At 39.4% G+C, this 18,742-nt stretch overlaps 1 protein-coding gene across 8 annotated transcripts in view; it reads right to left on the minus strand.

Moving 5' to 3' along the window:
* LOC150081977 (fat-like cadherin-related tumor suppressor homolog) overlaps positions 1–18,742 on the minus strand; it is a 1,021,521-nt gene that overhangs the window by 162,059 nt on the left and 840,720 nt on the right. For all 8 annotated transcript variants that reach the window (XR_016547261.1, XR_016547260.1, XM_090379029.1 and 5 more), the window contains one exon: positions 6,065–6,230. Coding sequence is in view for 6 of the 8 variants with exons in the window: in XM_090379029.1 (XP_090235155.1) it covers positions 6,065–6,230 (166 nt within the window). In the remaining 2 variants the exon portion in view is untranslated. The remainder of the gene's footprint in view (positions 1–6,064; positions 6,231–18,742) is intronic.

An 18,742-nucleotide genomic window follows, 5' to 3' on the forward strand; every position in this document is an offset into this window, starting at 1 on the left:
AAGATTTCCTTTGGCTCTGACATTGGATATAACGTGCTTTTGCACATGCACGTTTAAATGATATTAAATTATCAGTCATGGGTTTTCGGTGGAATATCTCCCAGGCTTTGTTCTGTGCCTTTTTTTTTTTTTTGCTGTTGTGCATTCTGAATTCCACCAGGGTTTAGGAAATAGTGAAAATCGGCTGGATGTTTTTGGTTTTACAATTGCAGCTGCAGGGACAATATTTTCTGTGATGTACGCAACTGCATCATTGATGGGCTCCTGACTGACTGTAGTGATGTCAAGATTTTTGATGTTGAAAGGCATTACAGTCAGCCCAATCAATCTTCCACTGTGGTAAACTAAATGGCTGACACGGTCTACCACTAGTTAGGGTGGTTATCACGGGGAAGTGATTGCTTCCATATGGGGTTTCCTCCACCTCCCAAGTAAGTGAAGGAAGGAGAGAAGGGAAACAGATAGAAAGATCAATGGCAGAAACCGTACAGGTAGGCATGTGGAAGAAGGTGTTTGTTCCCATATTTAGGAGGGAGCGGTCATTGTCAGTGAGCATATGCGCTATGACTTGTCCCCTTCCACTGATGTTAGCACTACCCCAGAGTGTTATGTCCATTAAAATCCCCAAGAAGTAATAAAGGGGGAGGCAATTGCATGACAAGATCATCAAGGTCTTCCTGGAGGATGTCAATACCAGGTGGCAAATAAACAGAGCAGATGGATAATAAGAACCCCACTGTAAGGTGAATTGCTACAGCCTCTATGCTAGTTGTAAGTTGCAAAAGCTGAAAGGGAATCTGGTTGCTCACAAGGATTGCAACTCCTCCATGAGCAGGGCTGTCCACAATTCTGTGCTTATGAATGATGGTAATGTTATGCATTGCAGGGTAACATTACCATCATTCGTAAGCACAGAATGAATGATGGTAATGTTACGCGTGGCAGGGTCATCACTTGCCTTTAAATAGGTCTCCTGTATACAAAAGCACGCTGGCTTGTGCTTTGCAGGAGTGCCTTGTGTCATCAGTATTTCGTCAGAATCTGCAACAATTACACTGTAGGAATTTAGCCATTATTTTGGCTTGGTGGGTCCATAAGGTGGCTTCCGAGGTGCTTAAGGCTTCCTTTTGTCAGTCTTGGATTTTTCTTTTTTTGGGGAAGTATGGATGCTGTCCCATGTCCATTTCTTCCTCCGTAAAGAGTTCCAAGACTGAATTGTCATGTACCTCCTTGGTTTCAACATCCATTTTTTTCTTGCCTTGACGTGGGCTGTAGAATTTTTTGTACTGTTAATTTAGTGCTAGCTTTTGATAGGGCTGGAGCACTGGAAGGTACTGATATTGGAGTGGCAGTTGAATGAGATTTCTGTGCTGGGCTTTCTGAACTTAGTAAATAGCGGGCGATGGGCGTGAATGACTCTTTCGGTGGAACAGTCATATCCATTTGAGTCCCAATCAAGCATTTCTTGGATACCTTTTCGGCATATCTTGCTTTACCGCTACTTACTGGTTTAACTGTTTTCCTGGCCTCCTGGTATTCCAAGTCATTGTATTTCCTTTTCTATCTTCCACCACTGCCAAGCTCTTGAATATGCAGGGTGTTCTCCATTCAGTTAATGCATGCAGCTTTCATAGCTGAACATCCCATTATTTTGTAGTCCTTTGCAACACATCGAGTGCATGCAAGGGAACCATGACAGGCCACTTGTGAGTGTCCATATTTTTTACACAAAGCATTTTAAGGGGTTTGGTACGTATGACCTTACTGTACAGTTACCCAGGTTTAATCTCATTAGGAGATACTGGCATATTAAAGGTAAGGATCAGGTTTCTATTAGGTACTAGATCCCATTTCTATGTAAGAATATTCCCTTGGCAGCTGTCACTCCTTGTGGCTTAAGTTCAGAACAGATATTTTCCTCTGACACTTCCATAAGATCCCACTCGGAGATCACGCCATGAGAGGAATTTAATGTCTTATGAGGGGTAACTATAATCGGAATTCCCCCGATAGAGGTGGCTCGAAGAAGCTGTTCTGAGTGCTTTTCATTTTTGTTTCTATTAAGATATCGCTGGAGCGTAGCTGTTTGACTGATTTCGGCAAATCTGCCAACCTTCCCAGTCCCTTCTGAATAAAGAAGGGAACCTTTTTCTAATGGGTCTTTTAGATGTTGAGGGGATAACCAAGAAGCATGGGTTTGGTCCAGGTTTTTCTTCCATTCTTGGCTGTTTGGCTGCATTATTCGTATTCTGTTCATCTGTATTTTAATTTGGTAGGGATCGTGCTGGGGCCCCAGAAGAAAAGTTTGGAGTTTCAGGGTTCATAAGTGTTTTGGAATGGTTCAGTGCCGGGCTCCCCAAATGGGATGCCCACTACCCGGCAAGCAATAAATGCACTTGGGAGTGGGACGCCAGGGCTACCCAGACACTATACCCGCACCTCCGTCAGCCGGAACTCTGTCTCTCGTACCAAGAGAGTAGGGGCATGGCATCAACATGGTTTACCCTTGCAGGTGACCTACTAGCCAATTGATACTGGCCGAGCCATCCAGGACCACTTGTCTTGTCGAAGCAGGGGCCAAAGTGTTGTGTTGAAGCTGGGCTTCAACACAACACTTTGGGCTTCGGAAAGGGAGATCCTCAATCACGAGGATCTCCCTTTCCGAGTTTCCATGGGTTGCAGCACACAGCAAACACGCTGGATTCTATTGATGTTAGCCTAGGCTGTGGGCACTGGATCCCAGTGATGCTCATCAGGAGGACTAGTAACATCACTGGGAGGTCCCCTCACCATGTATACAGGTGCCCACGTCTAGGGGCCTGAAATAGTCAGAAAGTCCCATTCAGTAATAACACCTTTCGATGTATTCAGCGAATTATGTGGAGTAATTTTAACTGGTAGAAAGTTTTGTTTTCAGCAATTTCTCAGATTGATGACTTGGTGAGGTTACTAAGAGATCACCTGATTGTAATTGTTTTATCATATTTGGTGATCCAACCATGGACTCAATAGTCTTCTGGACTAAGAATGGCGATGATTGTTTTCTGACAGGTTGTGTTGTTAAGGAAAGTATCACCAAAAATAGAGGAACAGTGGGCTGAGAGGCATTTATTTTCATTCTCTTAGTCTGAGACATGTTCAGTTGTGAGTCATCAGATTTATTGGCGTTAACTTTCTCCAATCTTATGTTGTTAGTTTAGTCCATTTTAAACTCCTTTTAGTCCTGGGTGGTGTCTTTTCACCCAGGTCCAGCCACGCCATGGGGAGGCAGGAGTAGTGCCACCAAGCGAGTAAAATAGAAGGTTAGTAAATAGAAAAATTAAGAAGGGCTACTTTCCTTTCTGGAAACTTCTTCCTTATGCTTTAAGAAAGAAAACTCTTATCATACATTATAACAATGGAAGAAAAAACATCTGAACTCAAAGGGAAAAACCTATCTCTCTCTCTAGTGTCAATGCAGTAGAAATCGCAGGGAAGATCGCTTGGCCTCAAGATTCACTTGGCACCTGGAGTCATAAGACTTTTGCAGAATTATAGCATGTTAGAGAGGGGGAAAAAAAAAACAACACTCTTGATCTAGTTATCAGCAGTGATTCTTCATGCATTAAGAATCTACAAGAAAAAGACCCACAGAGAAGCAGTGATCACAGTGTATTAATGTGAAATTTAATTAAAGAGATAACTACTACCAATGGTAAAGGGAAAGGCTTTTGCTTTTGTAAGAGTGATTACAGTGGTCTCAGACAATTTTTAAATTCTATACAGTGGGACCAACTGATGATGTTACCATCAGTTGGTCCCACATCAGCAAAGTCTAAATGGGAAGCATTCAAGGAATTAATCACAGAAGCTTTGAAGAATACTCTCCAAAGTATAGGTCTAAATGTCACATGAACTAATAAGACTTGTGGCAGAGAAGAAAAATTCATGGGTTGCATATAAATTATCAGTAACACAGAAGCCTATTGTAGACATAAACTAGTCTGTTATCAAGTCACAAAGGAGGTTAGACAAGCAAAGGCAGATTATGAGAAATCTTTGGTAAAGGATGCAAGAAAAACAGCAAAAATTTCTTTACTTAAGTAAACACTTGAAGGAAGGAGATAAACCAAATTGGTCCACTTGATATTGAAAGTTCAACTGTTGATGATCCTGGTCAGATTGCTGACAAACTAAATGAATATTTTGCATCTACATTCACACATGAGGCATTCTTTAGGGAAGGGGATGCCAAAAGTTTATCACATTCCAATGGGGATATAAATGATTTTGTGCTAACTGAAACGAAAGTGGAAGAGTAATTGTTGAAGCTAAACATAAAAAAGCATTTAAGGCAGATGGAACCTATCCAATTATATTAAGGGAGGAAGCAAAGGAGGTAAGCAAACCCTTAGCCATAATTATAATAGCATCCTTGGATTCAGGAGAGGTCCCTATGGACTGGAGATGTGCCAGTGTATACCCAATTCACAGAGGGAGGGATCAAAATGTGATTGAGTAATTACCAACCTGTTAGCTAACATCTGTTCCAGGAGTGATTGGTTAAAAAAGTAATGCAAGACTATCTAGACAGGAATGCAATTATACTGCAGTCACAGCATGGATTTGTTAAGGGGCAGTCTTGTCTGATCAATCTGATTGGATATTAGGATTCAGTGACCAAGGAACTGTATGCAAAAAATAATTTTGATATCATATACTTGGATTTCAGGATGTCTTCTGATACTGTTGTATATAAAAGTCTGGAGGCCTCATTTCAAGTCTGGAGGCCTCATTTCAAGAAGGATGTAGAGTTGCTGGAACGAGTACAGAGAAGGGCAACAAGATTAGTGAATGGAACAAAGGGTTGCTCTTACGAAGAAAGGCTTAAGTTTTGCAAATTACAGTGTCTGGAGACTAGGCACTGGCGAGGTGATCTGATAGAGGTGTATAAAGCCTTGAATGGTTTGAGCATGCTCAATACCGATGGGATTCTTCCTCTTGCTCAGAATAATGAGAGGGCATAAATTCCTGAAAGGGCATAACCTGAGAGGGCATAAATTCTTGAAAGGGCATAAATTCAGATCGAGGAAAGACAGATGTAGGATAGATGTGTGGAAATTTGCCTTTAGCCAGCAGGTAGTTGGTTGGTGGAACAGATTCCATCCCTTGTTGTGCAGGTTGATAGCCTAAATGGATTTAAGGCTCAGCTGGACAGGTATTTTGAACGAACGGAGGGATGAAATGGAAGTGTTTTTTTTTTTAGCTGATGCTGCATAAGCTTGCTTTCTTGCATCATATGCCTCTACTAATGCTAATGCTAAAAGACTGGTGTAGAAATTGGAGCAATGTGGCATTAAAGACAAGTTATTGCTGTGGATAAAGGGATGAGAGAGAGAGAGAGAGAGAGAGAGAGAGAGAGAGAGAGAGAGAGAGAGAGAGAGAGAGAGATTATCAATGGGCACTGCTCTTTGTGTAGTCCTCCAGGGTTGGCTGAGAAATGTCAGTACAAGTTGAACATTGATAAATGCAAGGTACTGCATATGGATAGCAGTAATCCCAGATTAACATACCAACTGTGCCATACTACACTCTCGGTAATGAAAAATGGAAAAAAGACCTGGGGTATAATTGTACAGTCAGATATGAAATTTTCTAAGCAGTACAGACCGACTGTCAGGCCAGCTCATGGGATTTTATGAATGATATACAGAAACTTTGCTAGAGAGAATAAGGAGGTGTTAACTCTTTGTACAAGGCCATGGTTCATAGCTGAGGACTGAATCAGGAAGGCATCTCCTGGCATATCAGTAGATACTTGAATCCCAGCCACATACTCTGTTTCATTCTGCTGTATAGCATCAGTCCACTTTCTCAATGACCCAATATTGTCTATTAATTTACCAAGTGTTAATTTCAGAAATTTATGCAGCTCTATTCTCTTTCACTTGCATGTATCACCATTCTTTTGAGTTTATACATTCAGAACAACAGTACAGACTATACTAGTTCAGATTCAAAATATATTTTTTTTAAAATTCAAATACACATATATATATATATCTTATATTAAATAAATCCTCACCACCATATCCTGGTTCGCAAAGACACTCTAATTTCCGAGAATGCTGGAGAAAAACATAACTAAAGGTTTCCGTTGTAATTGTAACCACATATGTTTCATTTAATACAATACTGTCAGTGCATTGTCCATGCTCGCAGTGATCGGCAATGCAACGATCCTTTAAAATCTGAAAAATAACATATAGAATGCTAAATTGGGCAAGTTCAGACTGGAGCAAAGCTAAGCATAATTTTAGTAACTTACAGTGCATATACAAACATTGCAGTAACTTACAATTACCATAAATAAATCTTTATTATAAATTAAAACAACAAATAATAAATATTTAAGCACAAAATTATATGATAGCTGTACTTTAATACTGTAAGTTTAACACATTCAACAAATCAAAATTAAAGAGAAACCTACAAAATGGTCTTGCCAAGAATTTTTTTACACCACTTAAATCTTAATATTTTTCATGAATCTGATCCTAAGTACTGAATTCCATTAACCTACATTTCAGATTTGGCATGTTTTGCACAATGTAAATCAACAGTGTACATTTATTATTGTTATAGAAGGCTTGGGGGGTGAGTAGTTCTTTCATGAAAACTCACAGCATGCAACTCTCTACATATCATGGAAACGCTTACAGGTTTACCTGTGGCTACTTGCATCTCCAAATTAAGATTCTCTTTGGTCTTATAGTAACGAGGTAACCAGCCATCCCAAGGCATGTCAGATGTTGTCACAAATTATTTTACATCTATCTGGTCATGCTCTTTGGATTCAGTGTCATTGCTGGACTTCCACTTCTTCCTCACATTGCCATTTGATGGCTTGGGAATGTCTAATTTCTGAGCAATAGCACACAGACATTTTCTCCATGTGACGTTGTTGTTGTTGTTGTTATTTGGTTTTTAGGAGCATTAGCAACTAAGGCCATATTGCTCCAGGAATATGTGGTGGTCATTCCCTGACCTTTCCGCATCCTCCATATTTGGTGGTGACAGGCTTGAACCCCAGTCTAATCAAGAGGCGTGTGCTATGCACTGCTGCTCCTTCTCACCTTCCATGTGACGTCTAATGTGAAACTCAATTTCCCTCTGAAATATGTTAACTCTTTTACGTGTTCATCATTCAGTCTATATCTATGAAACAAAGTCCAAGCTAATTGTAAATCACCATTATAGATTATAACATTTGCAAATTTCAGTCACATAAAATTTCCTGTAATTAGAGAGTTGTGTCCCATGACTTCTGGAATGACAGTGTATGTGCATACTAGAGAACATATTTGGGGGTTGAAAAGTTCATGGCCTGAGTATAAAAGGGTAGTGGTACAGCGTTAAAAATTTCTGTACTTAATGTATAACATTTCAAATAGTAACCCACCAAGTTTCATGCAGTTTTAATTACATCTTTTTCTTATTACAGGTTCTGAAATAGACAAAGTTGTGTGAATGAGGAAAGTTAAACAAAATCAATCACCATGCAGTCATCTAATATTTGGTTAAAAAAGCTAATGTCAAAGGCAATTACTCAGGATATGGTTACAACATATCCTCATGGGAAAGTCATGTTTGACCAATTTGATTGGATACTGTGATGTGGTTGCAAGGGAACTGGATGCAAAAAATCATTTTGATATCATATACAGGCAACTCCCGTATAATACAGTACTTCTACAATACGGTTTCTTTCAAACACAATTGATAAATTGTGGCAATCCTTGCACAACACGATACTTTAGCATTAGCATTAGTAGAGGCATTTTATGCAAGAAAGCAAGCTTATGCAGCATCAGCCAAAAAAAAACAAAAAAAAACCCACTTCCGCTTCACCCCTCTGTTCGTTCAAAATACCTGTCCAGTTGAGCCTTAAACTTATTTAGGCTATCAACCTCCACTACAAGGGATGGAAGTCTGTTCCACCAACCAACCACCCGCTGGCTAAAGGCAAATTTCCGCACATCTATCCTACATCTGTCTTTCCTCAATTTGAATTTATGCCCTCTCAGGTGATTATTCTGAGCTAGAGGAAGAATCCCATCAGCATTGAGCATGCTCAAACCATTCAAGGCTTTATACACCTCTATCAGATCACCTCGCTGGTGCCTAGTCTCCAGACACTGTAATTTGCAAAACTTAAGCCTTTCTTCGTAAGAGCACCCCTTTGTTCCATTCACTAATCTTGTTGCCCTTCTCTGTACTCGTTCCAGCAGCTCTACATCCTTCTTGAAATGAGGCCTCCAGACCTGTATACAGTACTCTAGGTGTGGCTTGACCATTGCCTTATACAAGGGAATAATCACTTCCTTATCCCTGCTAGAAAAATTCCTATATATCATTGACAATACACCATGAGCTAGTCTTGCAGCCCATCTGCACTGCTCAGAGAACTTCATATCTGCCTGCACAACCACCCCCAGGTCCCTTTCATTCTCTACCACTGTCTACTTCTATTAGAATAAGCAGAGGCGTGGAGTGAGGGGTGTTGGGGGTTTCAGGGACTAATGGCAGTCATCGTGAAACAGGTGGGTATATGGGATGTGTTAGGATAACTAATAATAAGAATAGGTACATGTATACTTGCATGTATACCAATGCTAGAAGTATAGTAAATACCCAGATACTTGACATAACGTGGCCTCGACAATGCTCCCCACATACACACTACTCGTACTCCCTCCAGTCACTATCTGGCAGAGTAGAGGTAGCAAGATTATACACTAGCTGATCCGGAAGCCTCCTAGAGAATTACCAATAGATGTGGTTCGGGGTACTAACTAGCGGCCGGCCTGTGAACACCGTTTTAGAGCTGTACCCTCGAAATATAAGGAACATTGGATCTCGCCATGATGTTCATCATAACCTCAAGTCATCAATCATACTGCATGATGGAAGAAATAGGGAAGTGTTGATCGGAACTTAGCTCTAGAGACTAAACATGGGTTCCAACACTTCAAGCCTCCAATAAGCAAAGTGGTGGTATTTCACCGGTTGATGAGAGTCATCTACCACCTAGTACTGCTTGGTAACATAGAGAGGCGGCATTCCTCCATGTAGCGTGGGCGCCACACCTCGACCCCTGCTTACGTTGGTTCACACCTGGGTGGTCACTCACCCACCATGTACTTGTGAATGGAGGTTATTCCCAGGATTACTAACAGTCCCACCATCGTGAGGGTGCAAGCAGAGGATTTGGCTGTCACAGTCCGTCCGGACTTCACCGAAATTGGGTCCACTTGACTTGAGTGTCATCTGAATATCAGTTACATCAGCGTTTTAGACTCCCAGCTAGCAAGTGTACGGCTTGTCTGGCATATCTGAGAGAATGTCTGTGACAACCTCAAGGATCAAGGCAATGGTCAGGTCACACCTTGAGTACTGTGTACAGGTCTGGAAGCCTCAGTTTAGGAAGAATGTAGAGTTCCTTGTGCATGTAGAGAGAAGGGCAACAAGATTGGTGAGGAGGACAAAGAGATCTTCTTACCAAGAAAGGCTTAGGTTCTGCAAATTGCAGCAGCTGGAGACTAGGCACCTGCGAGGTGATCTGATTGAGGTGTATAAGGCCTTGAGTGGGTTGAGCATGCTGAATTCTGATGGGATTCTTCCACTTTATCAGATTACGAACCTGCGGGGGCATAAATTTAAATTGAGGAATGACACTTGTAGAATAGTTGTGCGGAAATTTGCCTTCATCCAGCGGGTGGTTAATTGCTGGAATAAACTTCCATCTGTTGTCATGGAAGTTTATAGCCTAAATAAATTCAAGGAGGAACTGGACAAACTTTTAGAGAGAATGGATGAGTGAAATTGTTTTTTTTTTGGCTTATTGCTACATATTCGTAGCAATAAGTCATATGCTTGCTTTCTTGCATCACATGCCTCCATTACTACTACAACTACTACAAACCTTCATCTGTTGTTGTGGAAGTGGACAGCTTGAATAAATGCAAGGAAGAACTAGATAAATTATTGGAGGGATGGATAGGTGATGTGGGACGGTTTATTTATTTATTTATTTTTATTTTTTGGCCGATACTTTTTTTCATGCTATCTATGAAAAAAATAAAAAAATAGTAATTGCTGGATATCTATTGGTTTGATTTTAATGAACTTTTGGAAGGGCCATAGATGGATGGATGGATGGATGGATGGACAAAAAAATAATAATTGTCAAATTTCTATTGGTCCAATGTTAATGAAATTTAGGATGGCTTGACAGTATGGCTTTATAAATGGTCCAAATATAAAATTTCATGAAAATTCATCCTTGAAAGCCAAGGGATGGATTTCATGAAAATACATGGATAGATGGACATGGTGAAGACAATAGGCACATTATGCATATATGCTAATGCACTTAAAAATGACAGTATCTGTCAGCAGCCAAATAAACTGTTATCATATAAATTTTAAAGCGAGCAAGATAACATTTAGAATGTGATGCTCAAAAAACATTACTATTGCTGTTTATTTGGTTGGCAGAAAAAGTTTTCTGGTGTGAGTACAGGAACCATTGTCAGGAAGTGATCATACAATTGTCAGTTGGAAGATGAAGAAAGATCTTGCAGTAGTTAAAGTAAAGGTGCAAGTTTTAACTTTAGAACAGGGACTTTGACAATGTAAGGTGCTATATGACATCTGTGAACTGGGCAGAGGAGGTTGCCAGAATGGATGACTGCAGAGCTGGCTGGTCAAATAGAGCAAAAAAAGGTAGCATAGGACAGTTGCAGAGCAATTAAAAGTACTGAAGGCTATAACAGGTACAAGTTAATCTGTAATAGTACTACAAATAGGTCAAGGTTGTGCATGAGAAAGCATTGGCTAAGAGAGCAAGAATGGAGAGAAGGAATTTTTAATATATGTGAATATGAGGAAGGGAAAAAAAAAAAAAGCAAATCAGATTGGATCCTTGTGCACTGGATGTGGGAAAGTCTGAGACAACCCAGATGATTGCAGATGAACTGAACAGGTACTTTGCATCTATCTTTACTGTGAAAGACTCTTCATGCTGAGACGTGAGGCTGTGCAAGTGAGGCTGAGCCATATGAAATTAATGATGTTGTAGTTACAGATGGTTGTTTATTAGAAAAACTTTTGAGCATAAAACAAAGTAAGGCTCATGGAGTTGATGGTATATACCCTGTAGTTTTGAGGGAAAGCACGAAGGAGTGTATTGAACCACTGAGGTTAATCATGAGAACATCTTTGGACTCATGATTAACCTCAGTGGGGAGATTCCTTTGGATTGGAGAAGTTCCAACGTATCACCAATACATAAAAGCGGTTCTAAGAGCTAAGTTGGTAACTACAGACACCAGTTAGTCTAACTTCAGTAGTGGGAAAAGCCTTAGAGGCAGTGATGAAAAGTGCAATTCAGGGACATTTTAGATAGATATGGCAATCTGAAAGGTACACAACATGGCTTCGTTAAGGGTAAATCATGCTTAACTAACTTAGTAAGCTATTTTGACACAGTGACTCATAAGTTGCATTTAGGGAATAATTTCAACATAGTTTATTTGGATTTGAGCAAAGCATTTGACTCGGTCCCTTATGAGAGGTTACCGTATAAGCTCAAACAGGTTGGGATTACTGGTAAGATTCTAAAGTGAATTGCTGGGTGGCTGCAGGGCAGAAGGTTGTGATTAATGGATATTCTTCAGATTGGCGTAACATCAGGAGTGGGACCCTCAAGGATCAGTTCTTGGACCAGTGTTGTTTCTCATAAATGACATTTTCATAAATGAAGGGTTAGAAGGAATGATATCAAAATTTGCAGATGACTTAAAGACATGCAAAGTCGTTAACGATCAGTGCAAAGCCGCACTCCTTCTGGATGACTTGAACAGACTTCAAAGATGGTGAAAGAAGTGGCAGCTATTAATGCTGCTAAATGCAAGAATTACACTTGAGGAATAGCAAACCACAAATAAATTATACACTTGGTGGGGTTGAATTAAAAACAGTAGAGGATGAAAGGGATCTGGGAATTACAATAAGGGCAGATATGAAGTTTTCTGAACGGTGTAAACAGGCAGCCAGGAAAGCCTATTGTGTCCTATTGATGATTTATTGAATGCTATCCTGTAGAGATAGGGACGTCATAATCCCATTGTATAATGCAGGGGTCAGCAACCTTTTTGAGTGAAGAGCCATTTTTGATCTAATTAAAAAAAAAAAAAAAAAGAGAGAATCTGAAGAGCTGCACCTCAGCTCAAGCTGGGGGGGAGAGGGGTTTAAGAAATGGAATAGAGTGGGAAGTGGTTTTATTAAAAATATATATGTTTTGAAATATTATTTATTAATACTGGAAAAACGTAACAAACATCCAATTAGGTACGAATTAATGTGACTTCTGCTGCTGAATTTCTTGAACAAGTTTCTCAACATCAGGCAAACATGCTGTAATTTTCATCTTTAAAGATGCTGAAAGATCCACATTGTTCCGATGGTGTCTTGATTTATTTTTAATATAGTTCATGTTTGAAAATATTTGCTTGCAAAAATACATTGAACAAAAAACTTAGAGAAGTGCAACCACAAATATTTTCAAATTTATATACTTGTTCTGTAAGCTGCTCCATGCATCGAACACAATTTGGTCTTGCTTTTTCAACTCATCTATCGCCATCCATTTGTGTAGAATTGCAAGGGCAGCCTTCTGCCTTTTAAAATCCTCAATTTCAGTTTTAAGGCATTTTAGTCTTTCACTTCACATGTCCATCCTTGATTTTTAAGTCCTCTAACACCATTTGAAATTATGTTTCATGTGGGCTAAAAGTTAAAGAGCTGCAGTTACATGGTCAAAGAGCAGCATGCGGCTCATGAGCCACAGGTTGCCAAATCCTGGTATAAGGCAATTGTAAGATCACATTTGGAATACTGTGTCCAAGTACGGAGACCTCATCTTAAAAAAAAAAAACAAAGAGACACTGAGATTCTTGAAAGGGTCAAAAGGGGCAACTTGAATGGTAAAAGCAGAAGAATGACTGCAACCAGGCACCTTAGAGGTGGCCTGATTGAGGTTTATAAAGCTCTGGGAGGGATTAGTAAAATGAATGAAAGTGGAATTCTCACTGTTCTAAAGAATTTCAGAATTAGGAGTCATAAATTCAAATTACAATGCTTGAGGTTTAGATCAGATTGTAGGAAGTTTTCTTTTAGCCAGTGAGTCTTTGATAACAAGAACAAGTTACCCTCATAGGGAATTGAGGCTGATAGTTTGAATAAATTCAAAAGTCAACTAGACACTTACCTGTGTGAGGAGGGAAGATGATAATTTCTGTTTTCTTATTTACTTGGTTTTTTTTTTTTTTTTTTGTCAGTGTAGTAAGCCCGTGGCTTTCTTGTACTATATGGCAAATACTATTCCTATTACTAATATACTATAATTGTAGACCTTGAAACAGAGAAACATACAATGAAGTTATTGAAAGATTTCTGGCATTACATTCTACAGAGTTTATAAATGAATTATCTAATCATATCACAGTAGTATGAGACTGAATTACATGGGGGAGTCATCACCAAGTTTCCAATGTCATATATAATTTACAACAGCAGCCAACACAATATTCACTGAAGCACTGGAAATTCAAAAAGTACTATACTTTTTAGACTTGCAGATTTATGTGGTTTTACTGCATACAAAATACAGTCGATTCCGGTTATTTGGGACACATCAGGACTAGTGCATTTTGGCTCGATTAGCGGCTGCACCAATTATCCGAAGTTTCACGTAAAAAAAAAAAAAAGTTAAAAGTTACTATGGAGTCACCATAGTAAAGTACCTTTCACTATACGATGTGTAGTAAGTGCCAGTCTTTGTGATAACGTTTGTGAATTGAATTTTAATTTTATTAAACAGCGATTCTAATTGGCGAAAATAGGAGGAATATTATCCAAAGGTTATAAAAGTAAAGATATATTAAGCACAAATTTACACTTTTTTATTACCTTACCAATTAAAAAATTAAATGACCGAACCATGTGGTACAGTCGGAGACGATCGTAAGGTAATCTCCAGTGCTGCGGTCTCCTGCCCCACTTAAATGGCATGTTGTCCCAATTAAGCGAAGTAAATCCTGGCTATTTTCTTGATTGGGTTCTGTTTTTTAAGATTTCCCTCAAATAAATGGCTGCCCATTAACCGGTGGCCCAAATAACCGGAATCCACTGTATTAAACTATATAACAAATGGTCAGTTGGCTGGTTGGTTATTTGGTATTTACCATTAGCAGGGCATATGATGCAAGAAAGCAAGCTTATATAGCATCAGCCTAATTCAATGGTATATTGAAAGCTAGGGCCATATTGATGTTTCTTTTTGTCAGGAAAAGAAAGAAACATCAACATGTATATAACCTATAGACAGATAACCACATCAAAAGAAGTAAATATACTTCACAAATATAAAACATAAAATCAAATACATTTGTATAAATTAGTGGACTGTCAAATGTTAAAAACTTCACACATATTGTTTTTGTCATCTAAAATCTGGCTGAGTGTAAATCATTCAGCCAGACTATTAAAAAGTTGGTAAAACATAAACATTTTGCATTGGTGAAACAGGACATTCCGTAAAAATACGACTAATGGTTAAAACAGTTTTGCAGTTTTCACACACAGGTGAGTCATCCACCTTCGGCAGAAAAGAGTATGTCAGATGACAGTAACTAATGCAGAGCCCAGCAGGTACAACTTCCTCTCTTCAGACCCTGTACAGACTATTGCTCATTTGGCAGCATTATCAGCCAGATCATTTCCCAGATCCTAATCTTATAGCTTGGGTTCAAACAGAAGAGAATGTCAAATATAGATTTGTAAAGAGAATAAAGCACCTGCTAAATCCATGAGAACTAGTGAGGTTATACCTCACTGTTCATAAAGCCTCTAACACATTCGATGGCATCTCCATAGCCAGGTGGGCAGGAGCAGCAGAGTGTAGCACACGCTTCTTGATTAGACCGGGGTTCGAGTCCGTGAACACCAAATACGGAGGATGCGGAAAGGTCAGGGAATGACCAACGCATATCCCTGGAGCAATATGGCCTTAGTTGCTAATGCTCCTAAAAACCAAATAACAAATAAACACATTCGATTAGCCAGTGTATATCATATATCTATATTCGATTAGTCAGTGTATATCATATATCAAATACGGAGGATGACCACCGCATATCCCCGGAGCAATATGGCCTTAGTTGCTAATGCTCCTAAAAATCAAATAACAAACAAACAAACACATTCGATTAGTCAGTGTATATCATATATCTTTGGTAATTGTTAAATTTTATATGATCCAAGGCTAGTTCAGCCAGGCTATTAAAATCCAGACTACCGCATACAGCTCAGCTGCATATATACTTTCTCATGGAATCTGGATGGATGTTTTAAGAGGAAGGACAGCACCTGACTCCACACATTATTCTGACATCAGCCACCTATGTACACTGACAGAAAGTCAGAATATTCTGCTTAATGTGCTGCATAGAGTCGCTGGTCGACAGCTGGTGGTTTGGCAGCCTTCTCTCAGATCTTGAGGGAGAAGTCAGAAGTTGGAAAATGGGCATGCCAGGGTGAAACAACCTGAATGGATGTTTGGGCATGCTATGTTTAGTTCACTTAACAGCCCTCGGTCAAAGGGTAAGTTGGCAATTTCAATGGGTTTTATACAGATTTTCCCATCATGGCTCAAAAATTTATGTCCATGTGGAGTTGTCAGGCAGGAATTTCAATTTAAAAGCAAAAAGTCAACTGCTTATGTCAGAGAGAGAGATGGCTCATTTGCTTCAACATAAATAAGATCAGATATGTACATTAGAGATGACTCATTTGCTTCAGCAGCAGCAGCAGTGCAGATGGCCTGGTGATGGAATGGATTTAACCATCAAAGTGTGCTACTTCCAGCAGAAGAATACACCTGAAAATCATAAGTTTATAATAGACAACAGCTCAGTAGAGAATGAAACATACAGAAATATATAGAGAAGCTGACAAAAAGGCAAGAAGAATGTTAAGCTCCTTGACACACCTTGTCATTTATTAAAAACAGTGAATTCTAAATGGGAGGCCTTCAGGGAATTAATCTTGGAAGCTACTAGGCTTTTCATACCAACTAAGAAATACTATTCAATATTTAGGCCTAAATGGATATCAGATGAACTAATGAGGCTCATGGCAGAGAAGAAAAATGCGTGGGATGCATATAAATAGCAGGTGACACAGAAGCCTACAGCAGATATAAGCTAGTCTGTAATCAAGTCACAAAGGAGGTTAGGCAAGCAAAGGCTGATTATGAGAAATCCTTGGAAAAGGACACAAACAAAAACAACAAAGACTTCTTTACTTATGTCAACTCTAAAAGGAAGGGGATGAATCAGATTGGTCCACTTGATGTTGGTGGTTTGACTGTTGATGATCCTGCTCAGATAGCTGACAACAAACTGAATGAGTACTTTGCATCTACATTCACACATGGGGAATTCTATAAGGAAGATGAGAACAGCAGTTTACTAAACTCTAGCAGGGAGCTAAATGATTTTCAAAGGGTGACGCAAATATAGACCTGTTAGTTTAACTTCTGTTCCGGGGAAAATAATGGAGTCACTTGTTAAAGAAGTGATACAGGATCACCTACACAAGACTGCAGTAATAGTTCAGACACAGCATGGGTTTGTTAAGGGGATGTCTTGTCTGACCAATTTGATTGGATGCTACCATGTGGTCACAAAGGAACCATATACAAAAATAATTTTGATATCATGTAGTTGGATTTCAGAAAAACGTTTGATACTGTTGCACAAGGAAGACTGCTATACAATTTGGAGTTGTATGGCATTAAGGGCAAGTTGCTGCAATTGATAAAGGGATGGTTGGGTGGGAGATGACAGAGGGTGGTAATCAATGGACACTGCTCTATATGGACTAATGTCATTAGTGGAGCACCCCAGGGTTCGGTGCTGGACCCATTGTTGTTTTCTGTATTTATTATTAGCCATAAGGTGCAAGAAAGCCTGAGGCTTATGCTGCACCAGCCAAAAAAAAAAAAAAAAAAATCCCATGTTACCCTGAGAGAGAGAGAGAGAGAGAGAGAGAGAGAGAGAGAGAGAGAGAGAGAGAGAGAGAGAGAGAGAGAGAGAGAGAGAGAGAGAGTGTGTGTGTGTAGTAGCAGAAGTAGAAGGAAATTACCAAGAAAGCAAGAAAGAGAAGAATGATGATATTCAGCACAGGACCTTGGGTTTGCCAAGCCCATACTCACCAGATGTGAGCCACTTCGGTAAAATATTAATGATATCGATGAAGCTATATCAGACTTAATGTTCAAGTCTGAAGATGATACAAAGGTTGGCAGGGTTGTTAGTGATAGTAAAGACGGTATACAACAGGATCTAGAAAAGTTAGGTAGATGGGCTGAGAAGAGGCAACTGAAGTTTAATATTGACAAATGCAAAGTACTGCATATGGGTAGCAGTAACCCAAGAGAAATGTACCAACTGTGTGATACTATACTCAGGGAGGTGGAGAATGAAAAAGACCTGGGGGTAATTGTGCAGTTGGATATGAAGTTCTCTGAGCAGTGCAGACAGGCTGCCAGTGCAGGTTATGGAGTTTTATCAATGATATATAGGAATTTTGCTAGCAGAGACAAGGAGTTGACTATACCTTTGTATAAGGCAGGGGTGGCCAATCGCAATCTACCGGTCGATCACGGATTTAATTTCGGTCGATCACAACGAATTTTAAATATACAGTCATCCCTCGATTTGTGCACCTTGTGCAATGAAATTTTTGAGATGGTACATTGCAGCACATTTTGAAGGAAAAAATTAGATCGCATCACAAATTAAGTTGGCCACTCCTGGTATAAGGCAATGGTCAGGCCGCACCTTGAGTACTGCGTACAGGTCTGGAGGCATCATTTTAGGAAGGATGTAGAGTTGTTAGAACAAGTACAGAGAAAGGCAACAAAATTGGTGAGAGGAACAAAGGTTCTCTTACCAGCATAGGCTTAAATTCTGTCAGTTACAGCATATGGAGACTAGGCACTTGCAAGATGATATGATTGAGGTGTACAAGGCCTTGAATGGTTTGAGCAGGCTCAATGCTGATGGGATAGTTCCACTTGCTGAGATTAAGAACCTGAGGGGTCATAGATTCAAATTGAGGAAAGACAGTTGTAGAACAGCTGTGTGGACGTTTACCTTTAGCCAATGGATAGTTAATTGCTGGAACATACTTTCATCTGTTGTTGTGAAGTTGATAGCTGAAATAAATTTAAGGCTGAACTAGACAAACATTTGGTGTGACTGGATGGGAAGTTTTTTTTTTTTTTTTTTTTGGCTGATGCTCAATAAGCTTGCTTTCTTGCATCATATGCCTCAACTAATGCTAATGCTAATTTGCTGACAAATATGTAGTAGAAAAGTGAGCTTCTTTTCAAAAATAAGTCCTAGCAATTTAATTTAATTTCTGATACTCAGAGCATCAAACCAGGGGTATCAGAAATATACGCCTTAATTCTGAGTCATGATGAAGATTACAATTGCAACAGAAGTGAAATCAAATGGTCTTCTGTGATGAAAATTTGAAACCATTAGCCAATGTCCACGATGCAAAATGTTCAACTGCTTTTTTATAGTTGCATTTCAATACCACTGGTGGAAGTTGTGCTGTGATAGAG

The sequence above is a fragment of the Mastigoproctus giganteus genome, chromosome 8 (assembly GCF_048544385.1).
Source record: "Mastigoproctus giganteus isolate SK-2022 chromosome 8, ASM4854438v1, whole genome shotgun sequence".
Lineage (NCBI taxonomy): Eukaryota > Metazoa > Arthropoda > Arachnida > Uropygi > Thelyphonidae > Mastigoproctus > Mastigoproctus giganteus.